Source organism: Macaca mulatta, chromosome 16, assembly GCF_049350105.2.
Source record: "Macaca mulatta isolate MMU2019108-1 chromosome 16, T2T-MMU8v2.0, whole genome shotgun sequence".
NCBI classification, from domain to species: domain Eukaryota; kingdom Metazoa; phylum Chordata; class Mammalia; order Primates; family Cercopithecidae; genus Macaca; species Macaca mulatta.
Window position 1 is genome coordinate 55,015,059 of NC_133421.1, and position 26,698 is coordinate 55,041,756.

General features: G+C 41.1%; 2 protein-coding genes and 1 long non-coding RNA gene across 7 annotated transcripts in view; 2 read left to right on the forward strand and 1 right to left on the reverse strand.

Moving 5' to 3' along the window:
• Positions 1-26,698, reverse strand: part of TOM1L1 (target of myb1 like 1 membrane trafficking protein) — a 58,538-nt gene that overhangs the window by 6,241 nt on the left and 25,599 nt on the right. For all 5 annotated transcript variants that reach the window (XM_015119219.3, XM_015119213.3, XM_015119215.3 and 2 more), the window contains 7 exon segments: positions 22,171-22,304; positions 16,497-16,554; positions 15,961-16,078; positions 14,137-14,233; positions 9,171-9,222; positions 6,761-6,866; positions 6,261-6,342 (listed from right to left, as the gene is read on the reverse strand). In XM_015119219.3, coding sequence (XP_014974705.1) covers positions 6,261-6,342; positions 6,761-6,866; positions 9,171-9,222; positions 14,137-14,233; positions 15,961-16,078; positions 16,497-16,554; positions 22,171-22,304 — 647 coding nt within the window.
• On the forward strand, positions 929-1,833 carry LOC106993991 (uncharacterized). The gene has a single exon (XM_077971024.1). The coding sequence runs from the start codon at positions 1,072-1,074 to the stop codon at positions 1,687-1,689; it is 618 nt and encodes a 205-aa protein (XP_077827150.1). The 5' UTR covers positions 929-1,071; the 3' UTR covers positions 1,690-1,833.
• On the forward strand, positions 3,656-25,385 carry LOC144335554 (uncharacterized). The gene is made up of 2 exons (XR_013406492.1): positions 3,656-3,780; positions 24,301-25,385. It is a non-coding gene; the product is annotated as an uncharacterized LOC144335554 (long non-coding RNA).

Consider the following 26,698-nt stretch of genomic DNA (forward strand, 5'->3'; position numbering starts at 1 on the left):
TTCAGGATTTGATCCCTATCTGGTATGACTGTAGGGCTCGATACTCTTCCTTGTCTGGGGCCTGAAGGAATATGAAGTCTGGATTCCTCTACCCTTAGTGTGTGGCAACCCCTAAAATATCAGGCTTTGTTTTGCAGCAGTCAGAGAAGGACTGCTATTGGTTTGATGAGGAGACCAACTTTCAAGGATCATGATCCCTGGAACCAGAATGCAGTGATACAAAGGTTATGTGAACAGAATGTGTGTGCTTTCTCTGAGGAAACACCTCACTTGATTGATTTACCTACCACCCCACCACCTGAGCTGGATCCAGAACTACTTCAGTGTCTCCATGAGATCTCCTGGGAGGCTGCCCGGACTGAACATGATCCAGGGAAAGGAAATCACTGTTACACTCTCAGCTCCCCAGGACCTCCACTCCAGATGGCTTCGCATAGTGGCAAGCAAAGAGGACCACAAGTATTCAAGCTGAGTTGTGGAATTTGTGTTATCATTAATCTCCAGAGTTTGGAAGCCCCTCAAACTCTGTGCAGAGACCCTAGGATGTGGTGAACCAGGTCTTGGAAGGAGAGCTTGTTGGGGTGCCTCCTCTGGCAATGGAAACTGCATATCAACTCATGACCAAAAAGCAAATGATATATTACTGTAATAGAGCCTGGCCCCAGTATTCCCTAGGAGATCAGAAGAGATGGTCTGAACGTGGGTCACTTACTTACAATTCTCCAATTGGACTTACTTTGCAAGAAATACGGTAAATGGGAAGAAATACCCTATATGCAATGTTTTATGGCCCTCTATCAAAACCCTGCCCTGCAGATGAAATGCAGAATATGTAAATAGGCCAAAGGGAACTATATTGCCAATTCTAGAAGCCTCTGGAGAGGAAGCACCAGTCGTGTGGGGGCCTGTAGGGAAGGGAACAAGAAGAGTCCCTTTATTTCCCTCTCCAAGAGAAGTGAGGCCCTCTAACTCTACTCGGGGCCTGGTACCTTGACCAATACAGGGGCATAGTCCACCTTCTTCCTTGGGAATGGTGCTCTCAGCACCTCCAGGGGAAAGCAAGGGCCCGTTATGTACTTGCCGGGCCCTCCAAACTCTGCAGAGCCAGCAATGGCTCCTGCTATGGCAATAGCAGGCCCCCGCCCCCGCCCCCGCTGTACTCTTCTTTGCCAGGGAGCACCACTCATAGTGGGAATGCATATAACCCTGGAGGGTGACTGTTCCCACTCAAGAGCGTGCCTGTTGGAGAAAGAGGTTTTGCTCGGGTCTGTGTTTTTTAAAACTTTTGACTTGTATAACTGGAAATCCCATAGTAAGGGCTTACGGGTGAGCCCACAAGAGTTCATAACTCGCATATGGAGAATATTCTCCACACATAACCCTACCTGGCCAGGTGTGCAGACCTTAACAGCAACCCTGCTCACAGCAGAAGATAAATCTGCCACCATGGCCAAAACTGAGGAGGAGGCAGACAATATGTGTGCTGATAACCTGGTGACCTGTCCTGTTGAGGTGTTGGTCCCAATAGCTAACCCAAACTGGGACCCCAATGATGACAAGAATCAAGAGTGGCTTCATCATTATAGGAATATGCTTCTCAGAGGTATGAGGGAAGCAAGCCAGCCCCTGGTCAATTGGGGAAATCTCAGAGAAACAGAACAAGGCCCTAATGAAAATCAGCATTCCTAAATTGATAATAAGAATGCCTCCAGAATTACAGCCCTTGGGACCCAAATGACCCAAAAGCCGAGTAGTACTTTAATCCCACTTCATCTCTCAGCCCCAGATATTCAGAGAAAACTCTAAAAATTGGCAATAAGTCCACACACTCCCCCTTTCCAACTGGTAGACATCTCCTTTAAGGTCTACAGTAAAGAGATGTGGCATCTGATGAAAAAGAGGACAAGAAGATGCAGCAGCCCTACAGACTACTTCAGGAAAACCAGGAAGAAGATGGCATGAGTGAGTGACCAGGGCCCCCGCCATGGAAATCAGGGCCTGCCTACACTGAGGCCCAAACAATGTGCTTACTGGAAGCAGAAAGGATGCTGGGAAAGGGAATGTCCAAATCATCTCCAGAGAGGGAAGAAAGAGGACAAGCCTGAGGTACCAGTTCCCTGTAACTGGACAAGAAACTGATGGATGGGGCCATGGGGCTCCCTGCCTGGCTCCTCAAAACAAGATCCACATCTCCCCTCCAGGTTACACAGAATAAGGGGGGCAGCCAGTTGGGTTGTTAAATTTTTTTTATTTTTTTGAGACAGAGTCTGTTACCCAGGCTGGAGTGCAGCACCGTGATCATGGCATACTGCAGCCTCCAACTAGGCTCAAGCAGTCCTCCTACCTTAGCCTCTCAAGTAGCTGGGACTAAGGCACACCTGGCTAATTCTTTTTGTTTGTAGAGACAAGGTCTCGTTATGCTGTCAGGGCTGGTCTTGAACTCCCGGGCTCAAATGATCCTCCAACCTTGGCCTCCTGAAGTGTTAGCATTACAGGCATGAGCCACTGTACCCGGCCACCAGCTAAGTTTTTGATCAACACTGTAGCCATGTTTTCTGTGTTGATCACTAAAAGTGGACCCTATCCAGGAGGGAATGTATATAAGGGATATGTCTCATAAAGGAAATAAAAGATTCTTGGAGCCTCTGGTCCATGAAATGGTATCTAAAACTTTGACTCATTCTTTCTTCTGTTCCCCAAATGTCCCATTCTCCTTTTGGACTTCTAAGTTTGGAGCCACAATTTCTCTAAATCAGGACAAGATAGAGGTGTTCTGAGCCCATGGCACTGCCATGCTAGCCGTAGTTCCTGGGGAAGTTCCAAACTTGGGACCTCATAAGACTCCTTGGCTAATGTGGTACTAGATAACTGTATAGCATTAGACTGCCTCTTAGCAGTAACAGGGAGGAGACTGTGCAGTTATTAATTCCTCTTGCTGTACCTGAATAAATACCTCAGGGGAAACAGGAAGTTAACATTAGGAAAGTCCATGCCCAAGCCTCTTGGTTCCACACTTTTAATCAATAGCCATATATATATATATATATATATATTTTTTTTTTTTTTCGTTTTTTTTTTTTTCAGAGTCTCACTCTGTTGTCCAGGTTGGAGTGCAGTGGTGCATAATCTGGGCTTACTGCAACCTCCACCTCCTGGCTTCAAGCGATTTTTCTGCCTCACCCTCCTGAGTAGCTGGGACTATGAGCGCTCACCACCACACCTGGCTAATTTTTGTATTTTTTGTAGAGATGGGGTTTCACCATGTTGCCCAGGCTGATCTCGAATTCATGGTGATCCGCCCGCCTTGGCCTCCCAAAGTGCTGATAAGGGAGAAGACCACCCCTCATATCGTCTTATGCCCAATTTCTGCCTCCAAAGAAAGAAGCAGTAAAAACTAAAAGGCAGAAATGAAACCCACAGGCAGACAGCCTGGTGCTGCACCCTGGGCCTGGTAGTTAAAGATTGACCTCTGACAATTGGTTATGTGATCTATACATTACAGACATTGTATAGAAAAGCACTGTGAAAATCCCTATCCTGTTTTGTTCTGATCTTATTACCGGTGCATGCAGCCCTCAGTCACGTACCCCCTGCTTGCTCACATGCACTCCCTTAGAGTTGTGAGCCCTTAAAAGGGACAGGAATTGTTCACTCTGGGAGCTCGGCTCTTGAGATGGGAGTCTTGCCGATGCCGTCAGCCAAATAAACCCCTTCCTTCTTTAACTAGGTGTCTGAGGAGTTTTGTCTGCAGCTCGGTCCTGCTACACTGGGATTACAGGGGTAAGCCACCACACCCGGCCTAATAGCCATACTTCTAACTCTATTTGAGAAACTCTCAAATTATCAATACCAAGTGTTACTTGGTTTCTTCCCCTAAAGGGGGCACTAATTTTATTGCTCTTACTACTGTTGTTTAGTCCCTGCATCTTTAACCTCTTCGGAAAATTCGTATCTTCTAGATTAGAAAAATTTCAACCGTAGGTGCCTTTACGACCTATCCTGGGAGTCCCTAAAACATATTTAGTTTTAGTGCCTAGAGATTTTCACTCCTCTAACATCTCTGGATACAGTGTCCCTGGATCAACATGAAGAAGTTACAAAAGAATGCCCTCTGACCCTGGCCCCTAAAGAATTTACTTGTGCTAAGTAATAAAATGGCTATTGATCAAAACCTGTGTTCTTGGGAAGAGTCATCTGTTACTATGCAGGTGAATGAACCCTGGATTTTCTGGTGGGTAACAGGGCCTAAGGGCTGCAGAGCCTGCCTATGTAAAGGAGATAGCTACTACTCAGCCCCAGCCCATAGCTGGCATGTAAAAATTCAGGCTTGGTGTTGCCAGAGTATCTAAATGATCATGAAGTCCAGATTTTTTATTTTCAAATATCCAAGTTTTCAGCTGTTGGCAACTGTGGTCTTATGATACATACTGTTTTTGTCTAAGGTTCTTGGCTTACAACTCCCATAGCCCTTGTTACAGTCTTTTGTTATAATGTTGGGTGTGACAGGCCTTAGGAGCCAGCCTCTGGAAGCAGAATTGCTCTGACCTTCTCTAGTCCTCCTTTCACCTGCCCCAAGGCACCACTCTAATTGCCCACCTTTTTGACTGTGGGTCATAAAAGCCTCCCTAGAGAGGGTCCTGCCCTATACCCTGGGGAAAGGAACTGCTGACATCAAGAAGCTTCCATTAAAAACCCTAGAGGACTGGGTTGGGGTTGGGGTGGGTCGAGTCAGTTTCTGGATAGCTGAACATGTGGAAGTACCTGGAGGGTGGGACTCCAGGGAGGACACGGAAACTCCATGGCCTCTTCATCTGCATCCTTTGCAATGTCCTTCATAATAAACAAGTAAATGTAAGTATTTCCCTGAGTTCTGTGAGCTGCTCCAGCAAACTAATCAAACCCAAAGAGGAAGGCATGGGAACCCAACTTGAAGCCAGTCAGTCCTAAGTTTGGAGGCCCAGTATTGTGACTAGTGTCTGGGAAGGCAGGTGTCAGGGTGGTGGGGACTGAGCCCTCAACCTGTGGGGTCTGACACTATCTCCAGGTAGATGGTGTTGGAATTGAATCAGAGGACACCCAGCTGGTGTCCATTGTAGAATTCATTGCTTGCCTGCTGGTGGAGCGAAATCCTCACATATTTGGGGGTCACAAGTGTCTGCATTCATTGTTATATCAGTGTGAGAGCCAAGGAAAAACATGGTTGAAAGTTTCCCGAACCAGCAATTAATTTTTAAAATGCACATTTTAAATTCTGCACAGGTCAAAAAAAAAAAAAAAAAAAAAAACCAACTGCAAGCAAGATGCAGCCTGTAGGCTGTTAGTTTCCAAACAATGATTTCCAAAAAACGTGCTTTAATAATTTTTAACAATTTGGGGAGTAACCTTCAGTCACTCAAAGTATATTAAAGTTCTAAGGACCTTACCATTCCACTAATATTTATATATCTTGCCCAATAAGAAATCATACAATAATGCTTTAAGGATTTTAAGTAAAAGGTAATTGTTATACTAATGCTTTGGAAGACTAAAAACAAGTTCTAATATAAGATTTTTTTTGGATCAGTTCTTAAAGAGCAGCTAAAATATTCCATCAATGTGGCATAAACTTACATCACCAGTGACTAGTACCCTTCTCAAGCTAAAGAGAACATGACTTTCTGCCAAGGAATCTACGAGGAGTCCATTAAGCATGTTAGTTCCAGTTACTTCTTAATGTGCAACCCCAGCATTTTTATTTTTATTTTTTATTTTTATTTTTATTTATTTTTTTTTGAGACGGAGTCTCGCTCTGCCGCCCAGGCTGGAGTGCAATGGCCGGATCTCAGCTCACTGCAAGCTCCGCCTCCCGGGTTCATGCCATTCTCCTGCCTCAGCCTCCCGAGTAGCTGGGACTACAGGCGCCCGCCACCTCGCCCGGCTAGTTTTTTGTATTTTTTAGTAGAGACGGGGTTTCACCGTGTCAGCCAGGGTGGTCTCGATCTCCTGACCTCGTGATCCGCCCGTCTCGGCCTCCCAAAGTGCTGGGATTACAGGCTTGAGCCACCGCGCCCGGCCAGCATTTTTATTTTTTAGTCACACGGTCGGAACGATAAGACCATTAAGAGTAACAGCTGCCATAAAACCTCATAAGGCATTTTTAATAAGGCCATCAATTTCTGGCAAGACCTAAACAAAGTTAAATGTATAACCAAGTCTGTTAGCTCTGCTATCAAAGGGAACCAAGACAAAAAAATCAATTAATCATTTTGTAAATGACTTACTCTGTAGTGACAGCAGGAGCTAAGGGATCAAACTCCATTACCTCGTAGTAATTAGGTGGCTGGAGATCACTTTTTGTCATCGCTTTAGGCAAAAAAAAGAGACCAGTAAACATACATTGTGCTTTTCGAGGAATACATGTAATTGATATTCTTTTTATAATTTATACTTCAAATATTAGATCCTAATAAACACAACCAAAACAGACTGGTGTTCCAATGCTACTCCCAAGTTCAACAAATCTGTATATAACAGAAAGGTTTCCAAACCTCAACTACCTTAGCAGTCAAAACACAATAGTTTAACACAAGTTTAACACAAGCATTTTTACAGTCTCTTATAGTCAGTCATAATGCTATCTGCCCTGAATTTGTTTCATTAGCTTAAAAATACAAAGAACTACCTCTAATCTCTCCTATTTTCAGTTACCAACGAATCTCTGGCAGACTCATATATTCTCGTAAGTTTCCTTATTTGATGCAAATAATAAGGTCCCATGTACCTGGATGATTGCTGGGCAAAGGTGGCAGACTCTGGTTTGATGGTGCCGCTGCAGTGGTTTGTAGACTAACCGGCTGTAGAAACACTGAATTTGAATGTTCCAGAAACTGAAGAAAGCATAACACATGTTCATATAAACATTCTACATTAAGCTTTTCTTTTATTAGTTAGACTCCTACACTTCCAAGTACATTATTCCAAGAACCATATACTTTGAACTGGACAAGAACAAGTTGTTTGTAATTATTACTTTAGTATTTTTAGGTTATCATCACTTATGAGATTTACTTCGTTTCTGCTGGGCATGGTGGCTCACATGCCCAGATTTCCACATTCTGAGTGAAAATAATCCTAACACTCAGAATGTGGAAATCTCTTGTCCTTTTTTTGTCTCTTGTCCTTTTTTTGTCTGTCTCAGCAATTTGGGAGGATGAGGCAGGAGGATTACTTGAGCCCAGGAGTTCAAGATCAGCCTAGGCAACAGCAAGACCCCAGCTCTAAAAAAAAAAAAAAAAGCTGGGCATGGTGGCTCGCATTTGTAGTCCCAGCTACCCCAGAGACCAAGGCAGGAGGATCGCTTGAGCTTAGGGGTTTGAAGCTGCAGTGAGTTATGATCATATGATCTTGCTATATGTTCTAGCCTAGGTGACTGAGTGAGACTCTATCTCAAAGGCAAGAATTTACTATATGTTTGTCTGGATTTATGCCTAATGCACCCCATTTCCCATAGAAACTGAAAAAAAAAAAAACAAAACATATTGCTTTTAAAAATGAAGCAGATTCAATGGCTCAGGCCAGATTCTCTGTTGTTTCACTCTGAATATAAAATCTCAGTCCTGAGTAGGAAAAAAAAAAAAATCTTAAATCTACAGAGAGGCACTCAGTGACACAACAAAATCAGGACTGATAAAAGATTAAAATCATAATTAGAAATTTCTCAGAATTTTCCTCATTCATTCCACAAATATATCCTGGGTACCTATCAGCTGCCAGGCACTATTAATAAAGCAATAAAGCAGACCAAGTTCCTGCCCTGATGACGCAGACAATCAACAAATGTAAACAGATATCCAATGGCATGTGCTCTAATATAAAAGCAGAGTAGTGGGTGGGAGAGAGACTGAAGTAGAATACTGCTCTAATAGGTCATGGTCAGGAAATGTCTCATCATTGGGGGCATTTAAGCAGAGCCTGACTAAAGTGAGTCTTGTGGTTACTGAAGAGGACACAAGTTTACAGTCTCTGAAGTGGGGACGGCCAGTGTGGTTGGAACAGAGTGAGCCAAAGTAGAGAGGGGCAGGAGGTGAGGCTGGAGAGGTGACAGGTGTGGTCAGATCAGCATTTCAGGCATTTACTGAGTAAAATGGAGTGAGGAAGAAACTCATAGGTGGGTTTTGAGTAAATGAGTGACATAATATGACTTTACTTTTTGAAAAAGAATGCCCCAGTTTTTGTTTTGAGAATAGATTATGAGGTGGGCAGGAGGGATGCGAAGGGAGGCAAAGGTTGAAACAGGGCTTCCCTTAGAGGCCACTGCAATGTCCACCTGATGGTGGCTTGGACTAAGATGCAGAAGTGGAGGTGGTAAGAAGTGGCTGGATAATTGACATACTTTAAAAGTAAAAGGCAAAAGTAAAAGTAAAAAGGTGGATGTCAAACACTATTACCCAAGGTTTTTGACCTATGCAGCAAAGAGTAGAGTGGCCATTGACTGAGGTGGGAAGCCTACAGGAAGGGCAGGTTGAGAGTGGAGACTGGGAAGAAATCAAGAGAAGACATTAAGTGGAAAGTGGATGTATGAGTTCTGAGTTTAGAGAAGGGGTCTGAGCTACAAGAGATACAAACTTGTAGGTTGTCAGAAATTGAATGGTTATTTCAAGGTATGAGACCAAAAGACCACAGAGGAATGAATGTAGATAGAGAAGTCTGAAGCCTGATCCCTGGGGTCTCCAGCAATGAAAGGTCAGTAGAGGAGGAAGAGCCAGCAAAAGAGATGGAGAAGAAATGAAAGGGAGGCAGGAGAAGAACCAAAGTGACTGATATCTGAAAGCCATGTGTGCAAGAAGGAGGAAGTGATCGATTTTGTCATTTGTTGCTGATAAATTAGATAAAATGAGGGACTGCAGTTCTAAATTTCATAATACAGAAGTCGCCAGTGATCTTGACAAGAGTTATGTCCACAGAGTGGTAGAAGAGCGTGTCTGAAGTCTGTCAAAGAGAATACAAGCAAAGGAAGTGGAGACAGCAATTACACACTCCAAAAAAATTTTGATCCTTAACCATCTTGCCAACAGGGGCTGCGCATCAACACAATACTGAGCAGAACATGGGAATTAATGACCGTGAGTTATTTTCTGGCCACAAGAATCTGCTGACTAGGTGCACTGCTAGAAAAAAGTCTTGTTACTTACGTTATCATATGCGTGACTTGAGGTGAGGTTTTGGCTGATCCTTTGGGAAAACCTAGGATAGTGTGATAACACAGAATGATTACCCTACAGTGAGAACACAAATGCAAAAAGTAAGATCATTTTCCTAGTCTAAAAACAAAACCTAAAATGTACCTTCAGACTGCATAAAGTGTCATTTTGTAATAACTATTTATAAAACAATTGGTTTTTCAGTGCACATCAGGTTTTGATGCCATGGGCAGTGGGAGCCCTGAGACTGTGGAGTATGCACACAACACTAAGAACAGAGCCTTTAGTCTTTCCATCAGAGTAGCTACCACCCCATCGTTTCCTAAAGGATGAGTAGTAGTATAGAACACAGGTTAAGAAGAAAGCTGTGAGGGTTCCAGTCCAGGATAAAGCGGAGCAAACGTACTGCACCCTGTCTCTCCACTGAATGTCACTTAAAAGTGGACAGAATGCATAGAGCAACTCTTTGAGGACTCTGAATAACAGGAGCAGCCTCATTGGGAAAGAAGACCAGAATTCAAGTATCACTGAACTGTTGGTGAATTTACTGTTTTCTGTCCCTTTATTTCCTGACCAAATGCAATGCAGCCTGAACCGTAGGCATCAATGAGAAAGACAGAACTCTAGGAGAAGCCTTCTCATTCTCAAGGAGCAGGAAAGGGAAAATAATCCTAACACTCAGAATGTGGAAATCTCTTGTCCCTTTTTTTGTCCTCTTCTCTCTGTTCTCTCACACCCCAAACCACAGGCAACCCCAAAGTGGCTGTAGCGACAGCAGAGGCAATGGGACCTGTAGGAAATTGAAACAGTGAGAAGAATCTTCTTCAATAGGAGCTGTGATACCCACAGCTTTTTTCCTTTCTCTCCTGCCGTTTAGTCACAGACATAAGCATAGTCAAGGAAATGTGTGGTGTCATAGGGTAACTAAAGCTCCAGCTTTATGACTGGATAAACAAAAACGGGAGTCCCAGGAAACTAGAAAGTACCAGATAAATCACGATGATGGAGGACTCAGGAAAACAACCCGATGAAGTTGTTTATGAAATACTGAGCTCACCCCCCGGATCCCACCGCAGTCACGATGCCAAAAATGGTGAGAAGTGAACAAACAACCTGCCATCTGGACCTCAGATTGACCACAGGATGGAACATACATGAGACATATTTGAATGGCACTGCAAAGGCTTTGAAAATGTAGCTGACATTGGAGCCACCCCCCATAGAAGAAGGGTAAAATTGTGGTATGAATCTAACCAGGTTGTTTACATACTAAAATCAAAATATCAATATTCTTGATATGATTTAAATTAAGACCAAGAGTCTCCTAATAAGACATTAAAAATGCCCAAGATAGAATCCAAAATTATGAGGCATATGAAGAACCATGAAAATTTCAGCTTGCACGAGAAGACAATAACAGATATCGATGCCAAGAGGACACAGATGTTGAAATTATCTCAGAGATATTTAAGGCAGCTATTGTACACACGCTCCAAAGAACTGCAAACAATCTTTAAAAAAAAAAAAAAAAAAACACGGAAAAATAAAGTCACAGCAAAAACACAAGATATAAAGAACCAAAATGAAATTTCAGAACTAAAAACCCCAATAACTGAATTAAAAAAAAAAAACTTACAGAATGAGCTCAATAGCAAAATGGAAATGACAGAGGAAACAGTCGGTGAACTTGAACATAAATCACAAAGTATCCAATCTAAAGAGTAAAACAGACAAACAGGACCCCAAACACCTATGAGACAATGGCACAGGTCTAAAATTTGTGTCATCAGGGTTCCAGCAGAAGAGCAGAAAGATTGTAGTTCTGAAAAAAAGACTAAAAACATCACAAGTTTGATGAAAGACATAAAGCCACAAACCACATTCAAGAAGTTCCATTAGTGGGTTAAATGGTGGCCCCCCAAAAGCTATGTCATGTCCTAATTCTCAGAATCAGAGTTTCTGGGGACCAGCAACTTTTTGACAGTCACCCAAGGGATTTTTATGCACACTGAATTATTAGATCCAGTAGGCTACAGATTAAAACAGGCAGCTATTAGCTGAAATTTGACTCTTAATGAATTTTATAGATACTTGTTGTTAATGGGCTTTTATCTGTATTATTCTTTCTCACATTACCCAACAAGATTAGCAAGACAACTCAAACAGAATCACCTACTTTAAACCACATTATTTACCAAGCAACTTCAATCTACCTACATGTCAGCATTTACTTGTATTGTATGTAGCCAAGACAAGAGGTAGCCAACCAAAGAAACTGACCTAACTCAGTATCTTCATGAGAGAGCCATTGACACTTTATCATTTCCCAACACATGAATCCTTTCTTCTCTTCTTCCCTTATATTTTGCTCTTTTTTCTTCTCAGTTTGATTCTTCTTTTTCATTTTCCTCCCTCTGCCCCTCCCCCTTTTAAATATAGAAAAGTAATTCAGTGATTGGGTACACAAGTATTTAAACAAAACACTAGGCAACTTTTTAAAAAATCTAAATCCACTGATATAAACACACTGCCAAAATATGTTAAGTGAAAAACAAAAGCAAAGTTCAGAACAGAGTGATAGTATGCTGCATTTTATTGAGTAATGGAGAAATTCATATTCATATTTGCCTACAGACACTATGGAAGGACAAATTAGAACCTAACAAAGTAATTATCTGGGTGGGAGTAGAGCGTGACACTAGGGAAAGGGAAAGAGGGAGGATGAAGAGGGAATGAGAACAAGAATTGTCTTATACAACTTTTTATATTGTTTTGATATCTGAATAATGAAAATGTATTGCCTATTATCTAAAATATATACACTTAAAAGGAAAAAAGCTATTGACATTGGCATAAGGCAAATTCAACTGCTATTTATTCTATCCTGCCTCTTCTGGAACTTATATAACCACTCTTTCACTCTTTTTCATTATTTTCCTTCCTGTATCATTCTTGTTTCTTTATGTGAATAGAGGCAAATATTAATATATATTCTTATTTACAACTTTCTTACACAAATGCAATATATTACACACACACTACTTAGCACCTTTTTTTTCCTACTTAGCAATAAATATATTGGTGATTATTTTATCCCCCAGCTATATAGTAATATGTTGTACAGATGTTTAACAGTCCCCAACTGATGGATACTTGAGTTGTTTCCAATTACTTGCTATTGCCCAAAACATTGTAAAGAATAATCTTGTAAACACCTAACTCTGTATAAGTGTGGTAAAAATTTATACACATAAGATTACAGATTGAAAGAAATAAATGCATTTATAATTTTAATAGATATTGCCACTTGCCCCTAGAAGAGTTACATAAATTTTGTCATAGTAACTGTCTTTCCATAGCCAACAAAGTATGTTATGAAATATTGGTACTTTTGCCACCCTGAGAAGTAGAAAACGATTTCTTATTAGACTTTAATTTACATTTCTCTATAAGTAAAGTTGAACATCATTGCCTATGTTTATAGGTCATTAATATTTCTTTTTAATACTGTACTATCAGAAAACCTGATGGCTGGATGCAGTGGCTCACATCTTGTAATCCTAGCACTGTGGGAGGCCGAGGCACCTGGATCGCTTGAGCCCAGGTGTTTGAGAATAGCCTGGGCAACATGGTGAAACCTCATCTCTACTAAAAACACACAAAAATTAGTAGGACATTGTGGCATACGCCTCTAATTCCAGCTACTCAGGAGGTTCCAGCTACTCTATCAGGTTTTATTAGTCCAAGTTTAATACTGGACTATCAGTCCATCAGACTTGCTACTTACTGGCCATACAAACTTGGGCAAGTTCTAGTTCCTTCAATAGAGAAATGACCAAGAAGTCGCAGTCTCTTTTCGTGTATGATGGGAATAATGATAACAGGCCGGTGCAGTGGCTCACTTTAGGAGGCCAAGGCAGGAGGATCACCTGAGGCCTAGAGTTCAAGACCAGCTTGGGCAACAAAGCGAGACCGCATCTCTACAAAAAAAATTAAAAATGAGCCTAGCCCAGTATGGTGGTGCACACCTGTAGTCCCAGCTATTAAGAGGCTAAGGTGGGAGTATCCCTTGGGCCCAGGATTTTGAGCCTGCAGTGAGTTATGATGGCACCACTGTACTCCAGCCTGAGTGACAGAGCAAGACCCTGACCTAACATCACTGACCTAAATACTTTAGTGAAGATTAGATGAAATAAACAAAACTAGCTTAACTGAGTGCCTGCCACACAGCAAGTGCCCTGTAACTGATGGGGCCATTACTTCTAATTTTGAATCTCATTGCTTTTCTGCCTCCTTTATCATTGTATTTCCCCTGTTCTTCCCCATCTCCTGTTACCACTAAAAATAACAGAAAGGGACAATTTATTGAAGGCTTACTATGTACCAAGTGCTATATTAGGAATTTTGCATATAGCATCTCACTGAATCTTTGTAAGAATCCTAGAAAATATTCTTAGAAGAAAAATGAACATTTACAGTGGCTAAATAACTCATCTAAGTTATATGGCTAGCAGGAAGTAGTGCTGAGATTCTAATTCAGGACTGTCTGACTCTTAAGTCTCTATTTTTTGCTATTTTGTCATGTTTTCTTTCTTTTTTTTTTTTTGAGACAGGGTCTTGCTCTGTCACTCAGGCTGGAGTGCAATGGTGCAACCTGCACTGCACTGCAACCTCTACCACCTAGATTCAAGTGATTCTCATGCATCAGCCTCCCAAGTAGTTAGAATTATAGGCATATGCCACCATGCCCAACTAATTTTTATATTTTTCCTAGAGATGAGGTTTTACCGTGTTGCCCAGGCTGGCCTCAAACTCCTGGGCTCAAGTGATCCATGTGCCTTGGCCTCCCAAAGTGCTAGGATTACAGATGTAAGTCACTGCGCCCAGCCATCAGGTTTTCTTACTTGTAAGGAATCCAAATGTCATATTAGTTCTGCAGTGTTACTGACATACTTACAGGGGTATTTCTGTATTCTCCAAGGCTAGCAAGTCCATCTGTGGATGAAGACTGGGTTTTAAGTTGTTTGTTACATCAGAACTTGGAGAGCTGAAATCTAAAACACAAAATGGACTTGTTTGGCTTTAAAACATTTTGTCAGTCAGTTATTACGCTGGATTTTCTACAGTAAAAACAAAAAGAAAAAAGAAAAAAAAAAAAAGAAAAACCCACCAAATAAAAGAGATTAATTTAGATATTTCTGTCACCATAAAATCATGAGATTTCCTAGCTCTAAGAGAAATTAAAAAGCATCATTTATGGTAGGTAGAGAGAGAAAGAATTTCCCTGCCATGAGAAGAAGTTGTTGTAAGGGTAAGAAATATTATTGTATTGGATTTTCTAAAATCCTAAGCTGATCCAGAATGGAAAGGATTTTATATCTTGTTCTGCCCAGCACAAAAGTAAAAAGTTATAGTACATACTGAGCTCTACCTTCACCTCAAGCTCCAGTCCATAATCTTTTTTTTTTTTTTTTTGAGATGGAGTTTCACTTTGTCACCCAGACTGGAGTTCAGTGGCACGATCTCGGCTCACCACAACCTCCACCTCCTGGGTTCAAGTGATTCTTCTGCCTCAGCCTCCTGAGTAGCTGGAATTATAGGTGCCCACCACCACTCCCGGCTAATTTTTGTATTTTTAGTAAAGAGGCAGGGGGTTTGGCATGTTGGCCAGGCTGGTCTCGAACTCCTGACCTCAGGTGATCCACCTGACTCGGCCTCCCAAAATACTGGGATTACAGGTGTGAACCACCGTGCCTGGCCTCCAGGCCATAATCTTAAGTGAGATACCCCAAAGGGAATAATTACTTTCCCCTCTGAAAATTCTCTACTAAAAACTCAGGAAAACTCTCCAATGTAACTGACTCTACACATCCCACTAGCCTACATAAACAAGTAGCCAACATTTTAGAACTGGGTAGAGATCTAAGAAAACCACAAATTCAGTGATACTGAGTGTTTTTACTCTGGAAACAGCAGATGACATAGGAGAAAAACAAACTGCTTTTAGTTTGGCAAAACTGGATTTCAGCATTTTTCATCATCCTTATTTTGTAATTTACCAAACCCTTGTTGGGAATAAGGACAGCAGAAGATAACAAGTTAGGTAAGATAGGTAACTCTTTTATAAATGTTTATAAAATGCATTGTAGCAGAGCTTACATCACAACTTGGAGAGCTGTAACAAAGCTTACAATGCATTTTATAAACATTAGTTTGTTAATCTTGACAACCACCCTTTAAGGCAATCATTGTTCCCATTTTATAAAGTGAGAGTCTTAAAGGTTAGGTGGTTGAGAGGTGCAGAACTGGCATTTCAACTTGGACTTTTCTGACTTTAAAGCCTGTGTTTTTCCTTCTTCATTTCACAACCACTTGGTTCATACCTTGTAATTTCTAAATTTCTCCGCTTGCATCAGAGATACTCCCTTACCTGATGCTGAGGTGTAGCAGAAGAGCCCAATGATAATAGTGTGTAGGTTCAGAGTAGACTTTAAGTATTGGCCATTGGGCTGAAAAGCCTGTACAAAGCAGGCCAGGTGAATTCCATGAAATTCTAAGTGAGTAGGATGAGTTTCAAGGACCTCCTCCCCCAGACACATCCCATTGCTATACCGGGTTTGACTCAACCATTTGTCAGGAAGTAATCACATCTCCTAACATAGTGCTCTGACATTCAAACTGTCTTCAGTCCTTCTTAGGTGGTATTTAATCATGTAATTAAGGAGAACTGTTTCACATCAAGCTCTTCTGCTGGTCTGAAAAGACCTGAGTGTTTATTTACTTAAGTCTGAAAGTTGATTATTCATGGTGTTGAGTTCTCCCAGAGTGTCCCTAGGCATCCGGGGACTGGGACTTAGGTCGAGGAGATCTTGAGATGGGGCAGAAGGCTCACTGGTAGTCTGAAAACAAAGCAAAAAAAAAAAAAAAAAAGTGTCATGTAGTTTATCATAGCTTTCTCCCCATACATTCTCCTTTGTTGAGGGGAGGATCCTATTTGGATGCATTTTAAGGAAGAATTCTCCATTCAACCAATGGGCAACATTAGTATGAATCCCATCTTAACCACCTACATAGGTTCCTGCTTCTTATTAATAACTTAATAACATTAACTTTATATTACATGACATTAACAGTTTAACATTAACGTTAACTTAATAACATTAAGTTATTAAGGCAAGTAACCTATACCATTAAAACCACTCCAAATTATCAATGCATATCTCCCTCTTTTTAAGACTTGTTTTAGGTAAACCTTGCTTCTTACTGTAATTGGCAAAATGTTCAATTGTTTATTTTATAACGTTTCTAATCACTTACACTGGTGGCTTCCTTCTGGTTATTTTGCTCCAAAATCCTTTGTTGGTTTCTAGTAAACCTGTTTAAATGATCAAAATGCATGTGTTTTAAAAAAATATATGAAAATGCTATAAAAATCTAACAATTATTAATACACAAATATTTAGGAATAAAGACAATCAGCCTCATCCTCCCACAATTATCAGTAAAAAACTTTTAATAACTTTTTTCCAGCTTACAGAGTATTCATACCCTCAGAGAAAACTGTGAGAAAATAGAAAAGTATTTAAAAAAATCTCATCACCCAGAAATTGTTAAATCTATTAACATTATTCCAGTATTTCATCTATAAGTGCATCTATTTTTAAACTTAGTTAAAATTATACTTTACATAATTCTGTATCCTAATTTGATTATGCTGTGAGAATTTTTCTAGCTGAAATACAATTTTTAATGGCTATAATATTTTACCTTATGAATCGATCACACCTTTAACCACTCTTACTATTAGCAATTATTTGTTTTCTATTTTGCCATTATAAGTAATTTTCCAAAATATTCAAATATATTTAAAGTATTTTCACTATTTCACTGTGTATTTTTATAAGATACTTAATACATACCAAAAAATTGACCTTCTACAACTCTGATTTAATTTTACATTGTTTGTCCACTGAGAGTAAAGGAGTATAAACGTAAAAGACTAGAGAAGTTGAAGGCAGAAATCCAAGGTTCAAGTGTCAGTGTTAGTACCTTGTAGCTACATGACTAAGGAGATGACTTCCTGAACCTTGGTCCCCCAGCTGCTAAGAGGGAATAACATTTGAACTATTTCCTCAGAAAGTTATTTTCAGGGGCAAAACTAGATAGTACAGGTGGATGAATGTGGAAATGCTTTGCAAACTGAGATTTGCTTTAGAAACATACAGTATCACTGTTAAGACAATTTGACTTCATGATCCTAAACACTTTAAAGTATAAGTTTATACTCAATTGGGCCTCTGAGTCCAAGCCTACAGGTATACATCCAGATGGCCTGAAGCAACTGAAGAATCACAAAAGAAGTGAAAATGGCCAGTTGCTGCCTTAACTGATGACATTAACTTATGAGCTTCCTTCTCCTGGCTCAGAAGCTCCCCCACTGAGTATCTTGTGACCCCTGCCCCTGCCCTCCAGAGAACAACCCCCTTTGTAATTTTTCACTACTAACCAAATCCTATAAAACTGCCCCACCCCTAACTCCCTTTGCTGACTCCTTTTTCTGACTCAGCCTGCCTGCACCCAGGTGAAATAAACAGCTCTATTGCTCACACAAAGCCTGTTTGGTGGTCTCTTCACAAGGATGCGCGTGACAGAATCTGCGCACGCAGTTTAACGATTTTTCAAAAACATGTGCTTTTAAATTCCACCTAGTTAAGCCAGGAACTGTGGCTCATGCCTGTAATCCCAGCACTTTGGGAGGCCGAGACAGGTGGATCACTTGAGGTCAGGAGTTTGAGACCAGCCTGGGCAACATGGTGAAACCCCATCTTGACTAAAAATACAAAAATGAGCTGGGCATGGTGGTCTGTAATTCCAGCTACCAGGGAGGCTGAGACAGAAGAATCGCTTGAACCTGGGAAGCGGAGGTTGCAGTGAGCCGAGATCATGCCACTGCTCTCCAGCCTGGGCAGTAAAGCAAGAGTCCATCTAAAAAAAAAAAATCCATCTAGTTATAACATTAGCTTCTTGTGTTCTAGTCAGTTATGTGCTGGGTATGAACAACTTTCCTAGATCAAGCCCTGAGTGACAAATTTCAGTTTCTTTATTTGCACAACTATTCCCTGGATGTAATGAGCAGATACTTTGGGGGATGTTGGAATAGGGTGAATGTATTTTGCAAGTGGATGGATATGAATCTTTAGGGGCCAGAGCGTGGGCTGTGATAGGTAGAGTAACGCCCACCCTCACAAAGGTACCCACATCCTAGTCAACACAACCAGTGAATATGTTAGGTTATATGGCAAGGGGAAATTAAAGGTTGAAAAAAGAATGAAGTTTGCTACTGTTAAAGGAAAAGAAATCTCAGGACCCCAAAATCACTAAGCCAAAAGGAAAAGTCAAGCTGGGAACTGCCTCAGGCAAATTTTATTCCTAACTAATATAGCTACAAAGATAAAAAGCTACCTACCTCTCTCACAATTTTCCCAAGAGAAAACTCCTTGTGGGCCTCAAGATCTTTACCCTAAAACAGTTCTGTTGAATCCCACCTTGGCAATATAAACTGATAGCTTATCTTCACAAGTACAGGACAAAGGACAGAACTGACTGAGTCCTCTGCCCTACTGCTTATGTAGAAATGCAGATTCACCGAGCCAGACTAAGGTATGAGTGACTATTCCTGTAGCCCCTTCTCACATGTAAATTGTGTATTCTGTGAAAGATTTATCAAAGACTCAAAAGAATGCAACCATTTGTCGCTTATCTACTTATAACCTGGAAGCCCCCTTCCCTGCTTTGAGTTGTCCCACCTTTCTAGATGGAACCAATGGACATCTTACACATACTGATTGATGTCTCATGTCTCCCGAAAATGTATAAAACCAAGTTGTGGATGGCCGGGTACGGTGGCTCATGCCTGTAATCTCAGTACTTTGGGAGGCCAAGGTGGGTGGATCATGAGGTCAAGAGATCGAGACCATCCTGGCCAACACAGTGAAACCCTGTATCTACTAAAAATACAAAAAGTAGCTGGGCGTGGTGGCACACGCCTGTAGCCCCAGCTACTCAGGAGGCTGAGGCAGGAGAATCGCTTGAACCCAGGAGGCAGAGGTTGCAGTGAGCCGAGATTGTGCCACTGCACTGCAGCCTGGCGACAGAGCATGACTCTGTTTCAAAAAACAAACAAAACAAAACAAAAAACCAAGCTGTGCCCCCATCACCTTGGGTGCATATTGTCAGGACCTCCTGTGGCTATGCCACAGGTGCATCCTTAACCTTGGCAAAATAAACTTTCTAAATTAATTGAGACCTGTCTCAGATACTTTTGGTTCACATTACTAAGCTGCCCTTAATTGAGAGATTATCCGGGAATGTACAGATAAGCCCAATGTAGTTATAAAGGTCCTTAAAGGTGGAAGAGAGAGGCAGAAGTGGAAATAAGAGTGATATGATACAATCAGGCCTGAACTAGACACTGTTGGCTTTGAAGATGGAGAAAAGGGGCCATGAGCCAAGGAAAGTGAACAGCCTCTAGCTGCTGCAAAAGGTAGGAAGATGGATTCTCCTCTGGAGCATCCAAAAGTAGATAAAACAGAGGATAAGCCACTAAGTTTGTGGTAATTTGTGACAGCAGCCAGAGAAAACTAGGAGACTAGTATCTTTTCTAGAGGCAAGAGTTTCTCTCTGAATCTTAGGACATAAGTGTTTCACAGTTGTTCTGGTGCACACGGTTCAAAGCCCAGTCAGAACAAGCTGTTCATAGAAGTAATCCAATCTCCTGAGAGCTAGACAAATAAACACAAGTTCCCCCTCGGAGGAAGCCTTTAGGCAGTGGTCTTATGGTTTGCAATAGAATTCTCCAAAATGAAAGCCAGAAGGCAGCACTCTACTGAAAACGATGTGGTTTTCCTTGGATATTTTTTTGTTTATAAAAATTTGTTCCACAGAAAACAAGAGTAACAATTGTGAGTTTCTTCAGTGCTAAGAAAGCAAGCATGGTGGCCAGGCAAGGTGGCTCACACCTGTAATCCCAGCACTTCGGGAGGCCGAGGAGGGTGGATCACCTGAGGTCAAGAGTTCAAGACCAGCCTGGGCAACATGGTGAAACCCTGTTTCTACTACAAATACAAAAACTACACGGGCATGATGGTGTGTGCCTGTAATCCCACTACTTGGGAGGCTGAGGCAGGAGAATTGCCTGAACCCAGAAGGTGGAGGTTGCAGTGAGCCAAGATCGTGCCACTGTACTCCAGCCTGGGCACTCCATCTCAGAAAAAAAGAGAAAAAGAAAGAAAGGAAGCACGGTTCCTAGGCTTACATCTTCAGTCGATGCCCTTCTCTGAATACACAGTAAATATGAGACAGTAAAGGAAAGACACTACCATTTCATAGATACTGGTTTTTATGTTTCTCTTTTTTGAGACAGGGTCTCACTCTGTTACCCAGGCCGGAGTGCAGTGACACGATCTTAGATCACTGCAACCTCTGCCTCCTGGGCTCAAGAGATGCTCCCACCTTAGCCTCCTAAGTAGCTGGGACTAAAGGCGTGCATCATCATGCCTAGCTAATTTTTGTAATTTTTTGGTAGAGATGGGGTTTCGCCATGTTGCCCAGGTTGTTCTCAAACTTCCTGAGCTCAAGCAATCTGCCCACCTCAGCCTCCCAGGGTGCTGGGATTACAGGTGTGCACCACCATTCTTGGTCCATAGCTACTGGCTTTATTTTATGGATTCTCTTAATTCACTCAAGATAAGTGGGAAGAAAAACTTAGTCAATAAATTTAAAGGTTAAATGGGACACTGGTGCAGAGGAAGAGAAGAAATTACTATTGAATGGACGTCAATGTGCTAGCACTCTACTAGGTGTTTTCATATATATTATATCATTTAATCCTCAAAAAAGCCCAACCCTCTAAAATGGTATTATTATCCTATTTAATACATCAAAAAAAATAAGAAAGAAAAAAACTTAAATCTTAGAAAAGTTATGCAACTAATCCAAAATCATCAGCTAGATTTGAATCCAGGCCTGTTCAGCTCTTTCCCTTATGTCAGACTGGTCTCATTCTTTATCAGCTGATTAGAAATACAGTCATTGTGCAAGTAGAGATTCCCAGTAATTCTCAATAGAAACAGTGCCCCTAACATGCCCTTAACATGCCCTTTTTTTATTATTTCTCTTAGAGGTGGGATTTCACTCCATCACACAGGCTGGAGTGCAGTGGTGTGATCATAGCTCACCACAGCCTCAAATTCCTGGTCTCAAGCTATCCTCCCACCTCAGCCTCTCCAGTAGCTAGGCTATAAGCACCTACTAGAACCACCACACCCAGCTAATTTATTTATTTTTTATTTATTTATTTGAGGCAGAGTCTCACTCTGTTGCCAAGGCTGGAGTGCAGTGGTGTGATCTTGGCTCACCGCAACCTTCACCTCCCCTTCAAGTGATTCTCCCGTGTCAGCCTCCTGAGTAGCTGGGATTACAGGCATGCACCACCATGCCCAGCTAATTTTTTTGTATTTTTAGTAGAGATGGGGTTTTACTATGTTGGTTAGGCTGGTTTCAAACTCCTGACCTCAAATGATTTGCCCGCCTTGGTCTCCCAAAGGGCTAGGATTACAGGCGTGAGCCACCGCGCCTGGCCTTATTTTTTATTTTTTGTAGAGACAGGGTCTTACTATGTTGTCAGGGCTGGTCTGGAATTCCTGGGCTCAAGTGATCCTCCTGCCTCGGCCTCCAAAAGTGCTGGGATTATAGGTGGGAGCCACCATGATGGGCTGAAATGTCACTTTAACTAGGAGAAAGACCTCTGGCATTTACTGAGTAGGAGCTGCACAAGAGAAAACTGTCCCACCTCACATGCCAATACCTTTCCTATTGAGAATGGAGGATCTAGAAAGAGGGGTTCCTTGTAGGCACTCTGATAAGAATGCTGAGTAATTGGTGGTGAAAGTAGAAATGGAAGAGGGGTAAAGAGGGTACATGATTTGCTCACCTCTCATATCCAAGGATGGCATTATTCAAATCCTCGTTCACCTGAATTAGCTCAACAGTTACATCTTCATTCTCCACCACCACAAGCAGGTCCATGATCCTCTCCTGCATCTCCCGACCTGTTTTATAGAGTTTCTGTCAAAGAAAGGAGAGAGATTTCTTCTTCCACACCTGAAACATTCTATAAAGACATATGACTCACCAATCTGTGCATACCTACAGTCACCTCCACCCTTAAGTCGCCTGTGGGGCACTACCTAAGTACTTAACTATAAACAGCTTATCCTTCCTATGGGAAGGCAGTGAGTCATAAACTGATTATATTTTCCTTTAAAAATCAAAATAAGTGTCATAAGAATAATATGGTGCATTGAAAATAATGCTGGACTAAAATCCAGAAGTGCTGTATGGGAATTCTAAATGTAGTGCTTATTAGCTGTGCCATGTTGGGGAAGAAAAAAATAAATAAACACGTTTTTAAAATCTCAGTTTTCTCATTGATAAATGAAAATTATACCCCTTGCCACATCTACCTCAAGGGTTGACATAAAAATCAAATGAGATGTGTGTAATGAGGAACTCTATAACTATAAAGCATAAACATAAAATGTTATTGCATTATTAGTGGTAGTAGAAGTAGTGAAAATACATTTACAGTGGCATTATTTTATTTCCTGTTATGTTGTACTTAAACATTTAAAGTTTATAGTTATATCGCATTTTGAGGCAAACTAAAACAGGATTAACAAACAAATCATGAATACCCTTATTTGGACTACCTAGAAATACTGCATTAAACCATGACTCCACCTCCCAAACCCATTTTTTTTTTTTCCTCATAAGCATCACAGCCATCTATGTCAGACTTACTGATCCAGAATCTCCAGGCTGGGGGTCTGAAAATCTACATTTTTTTTTTAAACAAGCACTCCAAAGTGTTTCTTATGTACACTGATATTTAAGAACTGTTGCCTTACAACTGACTTTTTTTCCAGGCACACCTTCGATTAACCCAAGGTGCATAAAACTGATATTAATATTTCCTCAATCCCACCTTGGCTAGAGTTTGTCTGTGTAATAGTACATTAACATCAGGCAAAAACACAGGGACGCTGCTTCTCTCAAAATGAAAGCAATAGAACTTCCTTAAACACCGCACAATCACTTTGGCTGACTTTTCCCCTCAAGAAAGAAAGATCTGCTGAAAAATGTATGTATGCTTCTTGAAACCATTCAGAATCTCAAACAATCTATTACAAGACTGCTGACAGGAAATCTCTAAACAAATAAATCAAACTATTACTAACTGGCGTTTAGACTCAGAGGTAAAAGCCACTACCCTCTACAAAATAACAACAAATATTTAAAAGACAACGTGACATAAAGAGAAAAAAAAAGGTGAGTTAGACAGATGATAGACTTTCCGATTTTAGACTTGCAATGTGCCGCCAGAAAAACCATCCCATTTGCCAACCACAGGGCCATCTTCAGGAACAGTATAGTGTAGGGGTCAACAGTGTTGTTCTTAAAGCTCCAGACAGTAAACATTTTCTGCTTTGTGGGCCATCTAGTCTTTGCTGCAACTACTCAACTCTGCCACTATAGTGTAAAAGCAACCCTGGAAAATATATCAATAACTGGGTGTGGCCATCTTCTAATAAAACAGATATATGTGGCAGGCTAGATTTGGCTCCTTTATATACCCCTAGTATAATGCGAAGAGAAAACTTTGGATTCAGATGCCAAACACATCTCCCATATATATGCCTGCTATGGAATTTGGGGAAATGTGGCTAAAATTTAGCCTTAGGTTTTGTTGTTGCTGTTTTGTTTTGTTTTTTGTTTTTTCCATCTATAATACAAGGAGAACAGCTATCTTGTAAGTTTGTTGTAAGAATTGGCAGTGGTGTCATTGAAACCCCAGTGTCTGGCATACAGAGGTAGTCGGTAGTAAATAAATGTATTATGGGTGCTTGACAAGGTGTCACTAGAAGTTTAACTAGATACCGAATACAATCCTGTAATACGCTATTATCCAGGATCCGATCTTCTACAAAGGAAATAATTAAGAATGGCATTTAATATAACCCCCAGAATGAATGAGAACTTTTCCTTTGTTCTTGCTTTACAGAGTGTACAGAAATTGTTCTTCTTGTTGCTCACTGGCAGCCTTGCTAGAGCAATGTCAAGATCAAGGGAATTCAATGGCTGATACCTATGACAAAAATGTAGAAATTAATTGAAATCAATTTGAAGCCAACATCAATAGCCCTCAGTCACATGAAGACACTCCCTTTGCCCTTTCAAGAGACAGATGGGATGGAAACATGAAAGGAATAGCACATCTCAACAGGTCTGCAAAGCAGAATGTGAAAAACCTCTTCAAAAGCCAGCCCACTCTGATCTTTGCAATTGATGTCTGTCTCAGAGGAGGGCCAAGCCACCTGGAAACACCCGAGATCAAGCTCTATGGACAAAAGGATAGGTCACAGTTGCCCAGAGCAGGTACTTGCAGGGCTGTGGATGTGGGGAGCCGGGGGGGGGCAAGTCAAAATACAGAGCAACAGCTGATGGTGCATATGTCCCTCACGGAGACCCTGGAATTGTCTCCGTTTATACCATATAAAAGCAAAGGCAAGCTTCTAAGTTAAAGTGAATTTAACAATCAATTCAAAAGTCTTTGGAGCAAAACAAAAAGGAGCTCATTAAGAGATTCGTCTTCTGATATCCAGATGGCTCTTACTCCTCCATAGGGCACTCAGGAATTAAGGAAGGAGATCCCTCTGCACTTTCAATTCCAACTATAGTCATCCCACATTGACCAACAGAGGGCAACTCAATAAAAAGAAACACAAAAATGCTTGCATATCTATCTCGAAAGAGCTAAAACAGGAAGAAATGTGTTTGCTTTAAAATGTCTCTGGAAATACTATCTGTATGGCAATATCCCTATTATTAGCCCATAACGTATTTTCTTCATCCCAGTATTCCCCACTCAGAGTGCAAGAAACCCCAATGTCTCTATCTGCTCAAAGTAAATACTCTCCCCGCTTACTCTAAAACTGAACATTCTTCAGCTTAACTTGCTTATATAGTCTCTTTTTCCTTATACAGGCTTCAGTCAAATGACAAATTGTCAGCATAATCCTTAAGAAAAGCATTAACATGTTAAAGCCCTTCCAACTCTTCTTTCCAACAAAACAGTGTCTGCAAAAAGTACAGGACTTGGTTGCTGCCTTCAAATTGCTTCCTATACCCACATGAAAACACAATAGGTTAGCCAGGTATAATAGAAAGTTAGTCCTGGGTTCAAAATGAGAAGCTAGTTGGTCTAATGGATAGAACATAAGCTCATGAGAATGAAGTTCTCCTTCCGGCTCCACCACTTGTCATGGTGTGGGCAATTATTCTTTCTGCATATGCAGCCTCATCTGCAAAGGAAGGGAGATGGACTCAAAGAGGCTGACAGTCCCTTCTACTCTTAATATCTTACACATTTCTGAATGGTAAAGACAAGAATGGTCTGGGAGGATGGCTTTCTTTTTCCTATTCTCAGGATTTTTTTTTTTTTTTTCAACTGGTTACAACCCTCATAGGATCCAATTTCAGATTCCCTTGATTTTAAATTTCTCCAGTAAGTTAGAGTAAGGCTTTCTCTAGTTGTCATTTCAAAATCTGAGCTCCCTTTATTCTAAATACTAGAGCATTCTCTTCTTGTCTTACTGAGGCTAGGCAAAAAAAAAAAAAAAAAAAGAGAGAGATAAGATTAAAGTGGGAGGTACCAGGAAAAGTCATCTATTAAGATAAGAAGAAGGTGGCCCAAAGCTGAGTGCATAACACCAAGAAAGCAAATACACAAAACACATGTTGCAACTCTTCATTCCTACGGCCAAGGTGGCTGCCTTTAACTCGTCACAACAGTTGTTAGACCGCACAGAGCCTCAGAATTATCACGTTCCACTTCGGAAAACTAAAGAAAATCCAGTCCTCACCCCTAATGAAAAGTTTAAAGTTTACAAGCAACACAGTGGTGGGAAAACGTGTCTACTGCACAAAATGGTTTTATGGCCTGAGAATCTAACAAAGAGCAAGACCCTCTTAGTTAGTAGGGCTTCAGGATCTAATTGTTCAGCGTGGGTTGGTGGAACAGAAAGGGGATTCCAAGTAAATATATTGGATTTCACATGAAAGAAAACAAGACAAGGAATAGGTTCCAAAGAAACAGAACAGCTACTAGAAGGTAAGTATAAACAGACAAAACAGGAAGAAATTCCAAGTGTACAGGTTGGTTTATTTATTTTTTTGAGAGTGAGTCTCGATCTGTCACCCAGGCTGGAGTGCAGTGGCGCTGTCTCAGCTCACTGCAACCTTCGCCTCAACCTCCTGAGTGACTGGGATTACAGGCGCATGCCACCACGCCCAGCTGATTTTTGTTATTTTTAGTAGAGATGGGGTTTTGCCATGTTGGCCAGGCTGGTCTCGATCTCCTGACCTCAGGTGATCCACCCGCCTTGGCCTCCCAAAGTGCT